Source organism: Herpailurus yagouaroundi, unplaced genomic scaffold, assembly GCF_014898765.1.
Source record: "Herpailurus yagouaroundi ecotype Mexico unplaced genomic scaffold, PumYag 140, whole genome shotgun sequence".
NCBI classification, from domain to species: domain Eukaryota; kingdom Metazoa; phylum Chordata; class Mammalia; order Carnivora; family Felidae; genus Herpailurus; species Herpailurus yagouaroundi.
Genome location: NW_024412395.1, coordinates 84,577,999 through 84,592,486, shown reverse-complemented (window position 1 = coordinate 84,592,486; position 14,488 = coordinate 84,577,999). Strand labels below are relative to the sequence as shown.

Below are 14,488 nucleotides of genomic sequence, written 5' to 3'. Positions count from 1 at the left end.
ACTGCGCCACCCAGGCGCCCCTCAAAATAGCTTCTTTAGGCTTAGTTAGACATAGATTTTTATCTTCTCTAATACTCCTGGTTTCAACTGAATTACTTGAGATAGAAAAGGAGGTAGTTTCTACATCATCATCTTTGATACAGCTTTGTCTACTTTGTGGTTATTTTCCTTTCTCATTTGGTTGTTGCTTTGCAAAAAAAAAAAAAAAAAAAGGAATTGCGGTCAGCTCTTCAATGAGTATCTGCTTCACTAATGAGTTTTATGCCCTCAGCTACTCTTCGTGCTTTTGTACACACAACAGTTTTCCCTCTTCATGTGAAACCAACAATGCACATGCCTTGAGTCCAACAGTGACGGTACAAAGAACTGTTGTCACCCTCGCACATACGTAGACCATGCCAACTGTAATGACCATCACCGGGCCAACAGCAGTTGCAGCCCAGTTGCAGAGATACTAAAATGTACCTTGGAACTGATGAAATGCAGTATTCAGATTAAAGGGTGGCCGATGAAGAAAGCTGGTTATATTGTTAATCTCTTGTTCCTCCTTGCTGGTTCTTACCTTGTTCACTCAAGTGAGTAGCAGCAGTTATATAAAGCTGCGGTCCCTTTGTCTTCTCTCTTTACCTTGTCTCCCTGGTCCATGTAAATTACTTGAAGGGCTTTTACGGTGTCATGATTTCTGAGGCTACATCTCCATCCCTTTCTTTATCCCCCATACCATTTCCTCCTCTATCTCCTGGGACATCTTCATACCTCAAATTATATGGGAGCCAAGCTGAATTCCTTAACTTCTCTTCTGAGTCCATATTCTGCTGTGTGCTCTGTTCCAACTAATGGTATCATCTAACAGTCTCCCAACCTAGAAACCCTAGAGAGACGTGTTCGAGTGTTCTTCCCTTCATCCAAGGAGCTGTCACATCTTGAGAATTCTGTCCCTACAGAGCCTTGCTTTTCCATTCCCACTCACATTCCCGTAGCCATTTATCTTGTATTGACTGTTGAAATGGCCCTCTGATTGGAAATAATACCTCCATTCTCTTGCCTTGTCTGTTTCATTGCTGCCAGTGTTCTGAATCCCTTTAAAGCATTTGTCAAGTTGTGTTACTCCTTTCATCAAAAATCATTTCCCATTGCCTATAAAATGAAGCTGCAAATCCTGAACATGGTAATCAAAGTTGTACGTGATCTGGTCCTCAACTTCTTTACAGCTTACTTTTTATATTCCATCCTCCATTACACCATACCCCAAGCACCAGTCATACCCAATTATTTGCTGTTTTGTCTTGTGAGTGTCATTGCTATAGAATGATCTTCCCCTTACCCCAGTGACTTAAAATCCTACTTATCTTTTAATCCCACAAAACTAAAAGTAATTGATTTTCCTTTTGTACATGCATGGAAGGTATTTATGCCATTATTGCCCTATTTTCTCTGTACTGTATTTATGTATATTTATATTCTTGTTCTTTCCATGAAAGAGTAAGTTCTTTTGAGAATGCAATTACATTTCATTCATTCTGGTTTTTTTTTTTTTTTTTTAAAAACAAAACCACCCATAACAGTGTCTTTTTTTTTTTTTTTTTTTTTTCCCCTATCCCTTCTACCCACCCACACCTCCCTCTCGGCCTGCCAAAATCTCACAGTGTCCTTAAATGTGGGGTGAACTGTATGTATTGATTTGGATTAATTTGAATTAAGTTAAAAAAATGAATTCTTTACTCATTTACTTATGGTTATATTTGCTGTAGGTATACAGTATGTTTTAGGCATTCTATAGAATGTTAAGAGATGGGAGTAATTTTTTCAGATAGCTCTTAGGCTTTTCCCAAACATTCTCAGTTTAAAAATACCCATTTGTTCATTTCAAAGGATAATTTCTTGAGAGGAGATAGCTCCCGTAAAGTTCAGCACCAGCAGCAGAGGAAACCCAGGAAAAAAACCAAGCCTCCTGCACTTACCAAAAAACACAAGAAGAAGAGACGGCGTGGACCTCGTCGACCCCAAAAACCCATTCCCCCTGCAGTCCCCCAAGGGAACCTCAGCATGCCCACCAGCGTCTCACTGCCAGTGGAGACCACTCAGATCCGGTCAGTGATGGTTCTCACAACACCTAGCATCATCTCTGTAGCGTTGCAGCTCGGCCACCGAAGCCATTCGATAGACGAGCCTAGACCTTGTAGTCTTCAATGTAATTTTTACCAAATATCTGATTGGGTGAGATCTGAAATAAAGTTTTTCACTGTAACACAGAAAGCAGATGCTGAAATTGAGAATTTAATTGTCTGCCCTCAGATTTTTCTGCTTTAGCAGAAATTCCATATATGTTTCGACAGAAATGTTCCGTCAGAAATCTGATACCTTACTGATTTTGGCAGGAGTTAAGCATTTTGACCAGTCGAATGAGGCTTCTGTTTCAGCTAGACATTTCAGTTTTATCTGTCCATTTCACTTTTTAAAAATTACTATTTGACTAGACTTGAAATTCTAAAAAGTATTAAGACACACTCAATGCACAAAATTGTGATTTGTTCTACTAATGTGAGGTAAAGCTATCTCGAAACGGTTGCCTTCTCTTCCTACATGGGTGAAGATTTTGGGGCTGTGTGACTGAGTATGGTCAGGTCTTCCTTTTGCTTGCAAATTTCCTTTTCTGGAAGTAGGAAAAGGAGGCATTTTAAGCTAGGATTTCCCATTTTCACATTTGACGAACGTGTCTTGGGGACACTGGTGTGAAGGGATAAGGGGCGTGATGGGGCCAACTGTGTCCTCTTCCCCAGGAGCCCATCCACGCCGGAGCTGAGTGCTGATGAATTGCCGGACGACATTGCCAATGAGATCACTGACATTCCACATGACTTGGAATTGAACCAGGAGGACTTTTCAGACGTCCTGCCACGGCTGCCTGATGACTTACAAGATTTTGATTTTTTTGAAGGTATGGCTCAATTTTTTGATTCAAGAAGGCTGAATGAGTTTTTAAAAAGGGAAATAGCGTTTGTGAAGTATTCCTCCTCACACACAGTGTCTTCCACCGTAATTAGAAAATGCAACCCTGCTAAACCGATTTTACCCTGCTTTCAGAAGGTAAGGAGTGCGGTTTGTCCAACTAGCCAAATTAATAGGCTTAGTAGGTTGATCATTCAACTGTTAGGTTGTTAACTTTGTCCCTTTAAAGTGAGTCATTTTACTCTATTTTTCAACAAAAACATCTTAAACTTGAGTTTACTGAAGCCTTTTAGAACTCGTCCTGTTCCAATACCCCACCCTGTACTTGAGTTGAAGTGCACTTTTCTAAAACAAAGTTTGCTTTAATCCCACCAGTTCTGTGGTGCTTTCAGGGAAAACCTTTTATGCCATTAGAAAGTTTCTTTCACCATTAAAAACTGGATATTTTTCTGGTGACTAGTCAAGTTCCTAACTCTAGAGATGTTTAATGTTGGAGACAAAGTCAGTGGCAGCCCCCAGGCTTTCCTCTCGAAAACTGGCAGGAGGGGAGCAGGACTAGCGGGAAACACACAGAAGCGTTTTGGAGAGGACTGAGTGCGAGTGAGTGCTCAGCTCCCGGGTGCGCCGCCTGTCTCTTTTCCCTCTGTCTTCTACGGCCGCCCTCCTGCTGGAGGAGAGAGTTCGAGAGCAGAAGCACCGAGGGGACTCTTGCATGGCTTTTTGTCTCCAGTCCGAACCAATATGATATATTTTCTGTTGTAATGATTTTGACATAACTTCAGGTAAAAACATGTGTAATCAGACGGCCACCATGCATTTTAAGTCGGTAATGCTTAGAAGAATCCTTATGAATTTAACGCTTTGGCCAGCTGGGTTTAGACACTGCTGTAAGTAAACTGAAGATACAGGCTGCAGGACAGCTTGACCTCTCAGGCCTGTCCTGCAGATTACTCTTTCACTCTTTCTTTCCAGTCTAGTCCCTGGAAGCTTCCCTTTTCCGTGGGGCCTCTCTTTAATAGAATACTGTTACAGATAATTCCAATGGAGGATTTTTGTGGTATGGCATACGTAACGACTCTGCTGATTTCTCTTGACGGCTTTTGTTTTGCTCAGGAAAGAACGGAGACCTTCTTCCAACTACCGAAGAGGCCGAGGAACTTGAGCGGGCCTTGCAGGCTGTCACTTCTCTTGAGTGCCTGAGTACCATTGGGGTACTTACCCAGTCAGATGGTGTGCCAGTCCAGGAGCTGTCAGAGAGAGGAATAGGGGTGTTCTCCACAGGTACTGGAGCTTCAGGAATTCAGTCCTTGAGCCGAGAAGTAAACACAGACCTAGGGGAGCTACTGAATGGGCGCATAGTACATGATAATTTTTCTAGTCTAGAGCTGGATGAGAACCTGCTCCGTTCTGCTACCTTGTCTAACCCACCTACACCCCTGGCAGGGCAGATCCAAGGGCAGTTCTCTGCCCCAGCCAACGTCGGCCTTACTTCTGCCACTCTGATCAGCCAGAGTGCACTTGGGGAGAGAGCCTTCCCAGGACAGTTTCATGGACTACATGATGGCAGCCATGCCTCCCAGAGGCCACATCCTGCCCAGCTGCTGAGCAAGGCAGATGACCTAATCACCTCACGACAGCAATACAGCAGTGATCATTCACACTCCTCGCCCCATGGAAGCCATTATGATAGTGAGCACGTGCCGTCTCCCTACAGTGACCATATCACCTCTCCCCACACAACATCTTACTCTGGTGATAATATGGCAGCTACCTTTTCAGCAGAGATGCCCATCATGGCGCAGCACTTGCTCCCAACCCAACTCGAGGTGCCACTTGGAGGAGTCGTGAACCCCAGAACTCACTGGGGCAATCTCCCTGTCAACCTTGGAGATCCCTCTCCATTTAGCAACCTTCTTGGCGCAGATGGACATCTTCTTTCCACTTCCCTATCCACGCCACCCACCACTTCGAACTCAGAGACCACACAGCCTGCCTTCGCCACCGTGACCCCCAGCAGCTCCAGCGTGCTTCCGGGGTTACCGCAGACCAGCTTCAGTGGCATGGGGCCTTCTGCTGAACTCATGGCCTCCACCTCTCCCAAGCAGCAACTCCCTCAGTTCAGCGCAGCCTTCGGCCACCAGCTGAGTTCTCACAGTGGCATTCCTAAGGACCTGCAGCCCAGCCACAGCTCTATAGCCCCTCCTACAGGCTTCACGGTAACAGGTGCCACAGCTACAAGTACCAATAATGCATCTTCTCCCTTTACTTCCCCTAACTGAGCGTGTCTGTGTGTTTGCAGGCAGGTGGGGAACCTGGTGTTTTCTATCTTTGTTTCCTGTTGATCATCCCTTTCCCCTTTTCCTAAAGAAGATTTTAAAAATAACAGATGGGGACTAGAGGGGAACTCCTTTTTCCAGTTAAACAAGTAACCCTGCAGTGGACCTCGCTTCAGTGTTCACATGTGCTCCTTTGCACTGGTGCTCATTCCCTCCCGGCGGGTTCACTCTTACCCCAGTGGTTTCCTTAGTGGCTCAGCACAGTGACTGGATAGAATTGATTTTTAGCAGCAAGTCCTAGAAGTGGAAGATACCTCAGATTACCAGTGCCCTTTACTATTTCCTAGTATTCAGATCAATGCTTTCCATTCTATTACCAGGTCTTTACAGAGGTGGTTCTAGATAGAATGGTCCTGTTCATCGAGTTCCTGTGTAAGAGACAGCAAATGGTGTGTAGGGACAGATCAAGGCTCTGACTTAGCACCAACTGCTAAACACCGCACGAGGCCAGGATTCCATTCCTAATTGTGATCATGTTCAATTAAAAAGAAAAACATTATTAGTCTTTTGACCGCCTGTGTGAATGTGTGCGCCCATGTGTGTGTTTTTGTGCAGGGCAGGAAGCAGCTGTCCCATGGTTGTTCTTTTTCTTTCTTTCTTTCTGTTTTTTTTTTCTTTCCTAACGAGTATAATAAGGCTCTTACTTCTCCTTTCCCACGTCTCACAACCCTAATAAGGTTGGTCATCCTTTCCCACCGAATTAACGAAGTTTCCCAAATAGAGAGGGTGGTGGTCTGGTGACGTGAATTGTACAACCCTCTTCCCCTAAGTTATCCAAGAACACGAGAAGCTGAATTCATGTCAGGGCCGTGGGGATGTCACAAAAAGCATGGAGTGACTGCAGGGTTGCTGAGATTCTGAGGTCTGGTGGTTATTTTGCCTTTTCAGACAGGTGTTTGTTTCTCCATCCTCTCTCATGGAATACATTCACGAGATGTAATTAAAGACCATATTTTGATGTGAAAAGCAGGCTAGGTCAGATACGTTTGGAAAGATGGAGTCTCCGAACTCCTTGGTCCATCTTTTACTTTTGAATTTTTCATGTTTACAGTAGTGATTCTTTGGTAAGAGTTGTAAAATGTTGAAGACACTTGTAGAATCAATGTGCCAGTTGTGAAGTGACGTGTAATATCTGAAGGATACACATTTTAAAGTTTCTTTCAAAGCAGAATATGGAAATTAGACCTAAATTTTACCTACCCTGTTGGTACTTTTAAAACAATTTAAGTACTTAGATTTAAGCTGCAGAATTTTTTTTAAAGTACCGAGATTTTAGGGTTGAAAATTATATTGGGTAGTTTAGTAAGTTGGTGACTATGGAAATGAATATGTGAGGTTTCTTTTTACCTGCCTTCTCCCCTGCCCCCTTCCCAAGGGTGGAACTAGATTTTAAAGTCATCTGTACTCTTCTGCTTTTGCTGAGAAGTTTCACCATCCCCTGAGATACCATTGGCTATTTATACCTGAGTCTAGTCTAATTTACATATATATATTTTAAAAGATGAGTAGAGAGAACATATCTATTAATGATGTGATATAATAATTCATTGGTCAGGGAATATTTGATCTGAATTCCTTTTCAATAGGTAAAGATTTGGATGTATTTTCCTACTTCCTATATGTATTCTCTTTATGCCATGCTAATTCTAACCAGTTCCCTTCTTTTGAAAGCTTTTCTTTCTCTGCTTTTTAAAGGAATGATGGTGATCAGCAGGCATTATGCAGATGCCATGCGCCTGAGGTTATGGAGGGGAAATGTCCCATGACTGTATGAAATCATTATATGCCCTATTTTGTATTTATTGAAGTTTCTTTTTTGTGGGCCAAAAATATGTTTGTAATATATTTAGTTTTTTTTTAATCATGATAATTGATTGGAAGATTTATTTTTTAATAGCTTTGCCTTTTTTGCAGATTGAGAAATTTCTAAATTATAAATTATGTCACAAAGCAAAATTATATTTGGTATCACCATAAATTTCTATTCTGAACGGTGAGAGCAGATAATTTGAATATTTCTCACCTGTGAACCTATGTTAGTAAGCTTTTTTATTTTAATGTACTGTAATGAAATGATGATGAGTAGTTACCTCTGCTCAGAAGTGTCATTTAGTTTGCTCCAGTCGTTTCGCCTCCCATTCTAATCCTCGCCGGATAACTGTCCATTCCCAGCAATTTGGTCTAGTCTCCATCGTGTACTAATCCAAGGTTGTACCAGAGCAGGACACTATCTTATCGGCCCCCTTCTTTGACAGCAAATGGAAAGTCATGGGGAGTCGGTTTGAACTTTTCTGGCTATTTGTCCCTCGTGGTAGCTGCTTAAAATTCTTCAGTTATCAAAACTGAGTTTGCAGTAAGTTGCACATTTTATTGTTCGCAATTTTCTGTTTTGTGTGCATTTAAAAGCCCTTTCCTGCTTTCTAATAAGGAGGCACGAAATGATCAGGAATGTTGCCAGTTACAGCTTCACACCAAAAACTTTTGAGTAAATTCATTTTTGTTTAGACGCCCACAGTGATAGCTGAAGAAAGGGCACCCGTAGAAAGTACCAGTGTAGGTTTGAGGAATTAGCAAAAAACAAATTTGTCCTCTCATTTCATCTACTGCAAAACAAATATCCAAGCTTGCAATTTGCTTTGCCTTTGCGGTTTCTTGCAAGTCCCTTTTTGGAAGACAGAAGAACATCTGTGAACCCAGAGACACCTGTTAACGTTTTTCTTTTAGCTGATATAGAGCAATTCTCGTCTATCAGTAGTAGGTTTGCTGTTAATGTGTAGAGGAAGGAATGAATTGTCTTTTCCTCCAGAAACAGGAAAATTAGTGTCTTTTAAATAGCACTTACACTATACTATAATAAGGCAATACTGGAATCAAAAACAGATTGTATGTAAGGTCCTAATTAGGTGGAAGCTAGCTTTTTATTCTAGGGTGAAACTCATCAGAAATAGTGGCAGAGAAGGGTCACTCTATTTCTGCAGTTCTTTGGGACCATTTATAAAGGCCAGTTAGATTGTGTTAATGTGATTTAATTTACAGAGTTGCTGCAGTTAATGGATACATTCTGTGCTCTGAGAATCTGAAGTCCATTCTAACGAATGATACTCACTGGCTGTGATCTATAGCATCCGAAGAAAAGATGTGTTTTCTCTCCTTTACTCTCTCTACATAATTGTTAATATTATTTTAATTAAAGTACTTAAGACATTGTTTTTTTCTCTGTAAAAATGGCTTAGTAATTTGCACATCTGCGTAGGTTATGTAGCTAGTAACAATTCACAATAGTAAATAGCAATTACACTTAACCCACCAAATGACAGACTATGCAATGGAAAAATTTTGTAATTATCGTCACAAAGCTTATATGGTGAAGGATTTTTTTTTTTTTTTCCCTCTAGTAACCTACCACGTGAGATAGAACTGCTTTATAAGTGACTTCCTGAGCAATTTCATGCTGGCAGGCAGTGCGGTGTGTCTAGTGTCCCTCCATGAAAAGATTATAATTTCATAAGAAGCAAATAGTAGGTATGGAGATAAAGTTGGAAGATGTGTTTCTTTGTTTTCTTTTCCTTAAGATTGTAGTTACTGTCTTGAGTGGTGTCAGGCTAAAGAAAGCTAATCCTTTATCTTTGCCAAATAATTATTTATAAGATTTATTTCTTCAATAAGCCCATTTATTTCTTCGATAAGCCCAATGTCTCAACTGCGAGCTAAGCCTCCTTACTTTCTGTGACTAACACTAAAAGCTATTCCTTATCAGAGCTCGTTCTCAGGCCACCATCGCAACCCAGAGGCAAAGACAGTGCTTTGATTTGGAAGGAAACGGTGTCTGTGATATGTGCCCGATCTGTAAGCTTTCTTCTTAGGTGAAAGAATTTCTGTTTCTGTTGACCAATATACCATTCAGTTTTTTGTGTTTTAAGTAGGCTCCACACCCAACATGGGGCTCGAACTCACAACCCTGAGAACACAAGTCGCATATTCTACCGACTGAGCCAACCAAGCACACCCCCTTCCATTCAGTTCGTTGTAACTTGCGCCCTTACGTTTGTCGTCCTCCCTGCCCCCGTGCGAGGGGTTCTGGGGCTGTGTCAGCAGTGTTTGAGGCGGTCGCCCTTTCTCCGAGTTAGTTCAGTAGGTTGTTGTGGACTGGTATTGCAAAAAGATGAAGATATTGATAACACTAAACTAATTATTTAATCAGTTTCGACTGCATTTGAAAAATTTTTTTTAGGTAGCTAGTTTTCAGGTTCTTCAACCTCTTTCTTTTTAGCCTTTTAACACTCTACTAAGTTGTGTTTTTAATCTGTTTTATGTGGAATAATCTGATCCAGTGGTCTTCTAAATGGTCAACAGAACTCTGCAGTTGAATGAGGCAGTTTAAAGGATTCCTTAAAAGAAAATGTAGTCATACTGAACAGTCTTCATCTGTATCTTTTAAACCTACACTAACACCTACCACTCCAAGGATTTTTTTTCCCGATGAGAAATACATTTCTTGGTGAGGTGGGAGGTAGAAGTATACATGTGATAGAACATCGATTTTTTTTCCCCCCCTCTCGCAATACATTGAAAATACAGACTCTTCACTGGCATTCTATAGAAAGGTAAAACAGTTTAATGACTTCTTAATATCTTGAGCCTTATAAGCGTTCCAGTATCATACCCTGGAGGGAACAAGAATCCATGTTTAGTAGATTAAAGTAACATTTTAAATGCTATCTTTCAAAAAATTTGACATAAAATACCAGTGAAGAACATATTTGGGTATCTGTTAAGCATTTCCCCCTGACTAGTGAGTTAGGAAAGAAAACCTAAAACACAAGTGAATAATTCTGTCTCCTAGTAGCCAGTGTCATTAATGCAAAAATTGCGGGGCCGACTTAGCCTCATTTCTCAATAGCAAAAATTCTCGTTCCCTTCACCTCTGATTTCTGTCAGCTTTCCCCTCTCTGCACTGTGATCAACAGAGCCAATAAAGGACACGTGGCATTTCGGAGAGAGAGCAAATTTGGTGTGACTTTCTTGACCATAAACTAGGTTCCCAAGTCTTGGGGATGTCTGACTACTTTGAGTGGCGGAGTTTTTTGGTGATCTAAAGTTGAGTCTGAAAAAGAATGTTGCAAGAGAAAAGCTTTCTAACTCTTGGTAAGCTCTGTAGGGCAGCCCAGCTTTCCTCCCCTCTTCCCTCCTGCCTGCCTGCCTCCGCCTGCCCCCGGTTCTCAAGTATGCACACGTACAGCCTGATCTGTCCTGATCGTGGCCTGAGAGTACTAGAAGCTGCCTCTTGCACTTGTTCGTTTGTTCTTACTTGTGTGTTTAAGCTGGGACCACTGAAGTAAGCTCTAGATGCACCCAAAGTTCCCCTTGGAAAAAATGTCAGTATGCAGTGCGGAAGGTTCCAGTGCAGCTAGACGCCACACCATTGCTTTTGCTCGGGGACTAGACTGATTTGCCCTGAAAGGACTCCACCCTGCCTGGTTCGGGCCCAGTGGGCTCCAGCAGATTAGCGTGGAAGTGACAGGAAATCTGGTGCTTGGAACATTGTCTTCATCTGCTCAGAAGGGTTGGAATCAGTTCCTCGGCACAGTGATCGTTCTTTTCGCTGTACAGTGTTGAGTATGTCTCAGGGATTCCTTGTGGAAATTAGGGCAGTTTTTAAAATAAGAAAATAGTTTTAAAAGAAACTAAAGGTGACTCACCATTGAAGAGAGCGCAAGAAAGAGAAAACATTTGCTTTCATAGCCCGCCGTGTCTTGCGTAGGACTCTTCCTTTTCTCCTGCAGGCTCTCCTCCGCTTCAGCAAACAGTCCTTTCCCACCACGCACAGCTTTAAAAGTTTTATTTAAAAATTTCCTTCCCCGATGAGCTTTCAGAATACTTATTGTAGATTTTAAGAGAAAAGGTATATTAATTTATACTATTAACATCACCTCATAAATTATAAGTTTTATACTAAAGCTGTATTGAGTGTAATGAATTATGTTGCCTATGTGTTTTAATAGCTTAAAAAATTATATATGAGCTTTTTTTTTTTTTTTTTTTTTTTTTTTTGACAAAACAAACTAGTGAAGCACCTTTTTACACTGGATCTCTGCCGTGTCAAGGTGTATAGCTATCCTTTGCTACCTTGCAGATATATAAAATAAAAGGATATCCTGGGGCCTCAAAACGTAGAACACCTTTAGACCATTTATTACTGCTCATAGAACTGTTGGGCGTCGTGTTTCTTTAGTAACTGATCTGTGGTTTACACTTCAGATGGCTAGAAGCTTAGTTACAGGGTAAATAGAAATACATAGATCAAGCAAAGCTCCCAACTACTGTAGCTGGAATTTGTAAACTTAAGTTTTTAAGACCTCCTTTATTTCCTATGGATTTATTCTTTAATTTACAGTTTATTCTGTAAGTTGGGAAGTAAAATAGAGAAAATAATAAGTCTAGATGTTCTCAGTGTCTTATTCAGGAACTTTTTATCCCTCCTCACTAAGGAATTCCCACTGTGACTTAAAAATAGAATTAAATTACTCGTGTGCATGTCTCTGTCTGTGTTTTTACGCACATGCAAAAATATACATTGGGGGGGCACGTGTGTGGGAGAGGTGAATGTGTGCTTAGGTGAAAATAGAGGAAGGTAACAGAATGTATTGTAGAAATATGACTATTTAGAGGGGGCTATCAGAGTTATTTTCTCTTTGTCTCCGTAGTATAAATACACCAAATTCTTCATTATGCTATCTTATGTTAAAAGGCTATCTCTGATATCATGTGCATTTTCTTTTAACTTTTGATTAACTTATATATTACGCTATGTTTTTAAAATGACGTGAGAAACAGCAGGTTCTAAGACCAGCCTCTCACCTTTGAGCATAAAAATTAGAGAGAGAGAGAAAGAGAGAGAGAGAGAGAGAGAGAGAGAGATGCAAACCCAGACGTGAGCTGTGTTTATCTACTGGGGTGATGGGACCAGATCCGTTGAACCTTTCTTTATGTTAATAATAGATCTCTTCATATTCTGAGTTAGAAAATCTTGAACATCTTTTCTTGGTAAAGTTAAGGAAAGTATAGGCTCTTTTTAAAGAATGCCATTTTTTGAAGGGACTGCTTTGTTGAAAGAGTTGGTGGGATCATTTCACCATGCATATTTCAAAGCTGGGATGATTTTAGTTATCTCCAAAAATCAAAAAAAAAAAATTTTTTTTAACTCATTTGTGCTCTTACTTAGGAAGTGAGTGTGCCCCCGGCCCCCGTATTTTGGTTACAGGAAAAATTATGCTACCCTTGACTTTTACCTGATTCATAGGGAATTTAAAAAAGATACATTCCTATAGTTTGAGTTTTGTCATTTTGCCATACATTAATTACTGGAGTATCTGGTGGTCTCAGATAGCCCAAACTAGAGTTGTTATTAAGTGCTCCAATCACATTTATATTTAATATTAAAAAAAAATCATGTACTTTGAAATATGTCAAAACAACTCCTGATACTACACCTGAATTTGTAGTTCTCTTTGAAGCCTCATTCATCTTAGGTATAGTCAAGACCTAGGAGAGCTTTACATGTCGTTCCTTTTATAGTTGTATTTCTGCATCTCCCAGTTTCATTCACTCTTGCTTTATGGATTAAAAAAAAAAAATCTGCATATTTCTTGTACATATGCATGCAAATGAAAGAAGGGGGTTGGTTTCGGTGCCACTCCTCCCTTCAGTTACTGGTTAATGGGATTTGCTAGAATAAATTCCCCCTGATTGAAGGGTGAAAATAGACCCTTTTGTGTATATCTGTACAGAGATGTGTATATGGGATGTGGTGGCACTTTGCTGAATGTGAACTTGCCTTGTTAATGGAAAGATTGAAAAGTATTATGTTTATTTATACATTTGTATAAATCTATATATACACGTATGTATATGTGTGTGTATAGATAAAGCTATATACATATATTTCCCTAAATGTGTGTGTGTAATAGATAAACAGCCTTTGTGAAGCAAGATTATCCGTCCCTGGAAAACTCTGGGTTATTCTGTAAGCAAGAGGAGGTGACAGTCTAGAGTACTGCATCCTAAGACGGAAGTCCTTTGGATGATAGTCTTGTTCATGGTTATTATAAATGAATTCCTGCTAGAACTATTCTTACTTTCCAGTTCCACTATTCTTCACCTTCATGCCTTCTCCTATCCAAGTAGTAACCAGGCCCGACCCTATCCAAGTACTAACCAGGCCCTACCCTGCTTAGCTTCTGAGATCAGACGAGATCGGGCGCATTCAGGGTGGTATGGCTGTAGACTTTCACTGCCTTCTAAATCAGTCTCTCATCACACCTCATTTGGTACTTCCCCACCCCCCCCACCCCCATTATGGCCTTTCTAGCCAGAAGCATTTGGCTTAAGCATATTTCATTAACTCCTCAGTTGTTTCTTTTAAAGATCTTACGCTCTTACATTTTCCAGAAGATGTAAGTTTTGGTAATAGTTTCTAGAGTAGTTTTGAGGATTGGGCATTCGTCTTTGTCTCAAAAACGAGCAAACCAACAGTCAAACAAAACGCATTTGAAAGTTTTACCTAGATAATTTTGGGACATTTTACTCACATTGGCAAAGAACATAATTACGATTTTATAATTGATAACAGTGTTAGGTTTATTTTCTCCTTTACCGTCATCAATTTGTCACTTAAAAATTTGGTTTACTTTGTGTTTTAGCCACAAATTTGCCATTTTCATTTTTCATGGAAAGCGTACAAAGTCACGCATATGCCTCTTGAATTCTCTAACTCCTTTTACTCATGATGAAACTGCTTTAATGAATTCTTACGTAATGAGTTTTGCTGTATTTCCTCTTGACTTTTTTTCACGTTGGTGACATTCTGTTTTAACTTTGCTGCAGCTCTCTACAACACTTGCATCCCTATATATTGTGCCTTTAAAGCTCTTATGCACACACAGACAAAAGTGTATATATACATGTTGGAGCATGTGTACATATACTTTCGCATATACTCACACAGTATGTCTCATATATTGTGGGAGTGGATATATAGATATTCAAAGGCAATGAAATGTTGCTTTCCAGATATATATGTATATAAATAGTGTTGATATACTGTATATACACATGTATATGTATGAGTTTTAAATGGCAATCTTTTACATTTAGCAAAATGCTGCCCCTACTGGAATATTGTCACTGCAGTGGCAGTTGTATGT

The 14,488-nt window shown here is 40.3% G+C and overlaps 1 protein-coding gene across 4 annotated transcripts in view; it reads left to right on the top strand.

The window, feature by feature from the left end:
• Positions 1–12,907, top strand: part of INO80D (INO80 complex subunit D) — a 69,863-nt gene extending 56,956 nt beyond the window's left edge. For all 4 annotated transcript variants that reach the window (XM_040475981.1, XM_040475980.1, XM_040475982.1 and 1 more), the window contains 3 exons: positions 1,873–2,090; positions 2,781–2,938; positions 4,063–12,907. In XM_040475981.1, coding sequence (XP_040331915.1) covers positions 1,873–2,090; positions 2,781–2,938; positions 4,063–5,228 — 1,542 coding nt within the window. In that variant the 3' untranslated portion in view covers positions 5,229–12,907. The remainder of the gene's footprint in view (positions 1–1,872; positions 2,091–2,780; positions 2,939–4,062) is intronic.
• Positions 12,908–14,488: the final 1,581 nt, after the last annotated feature.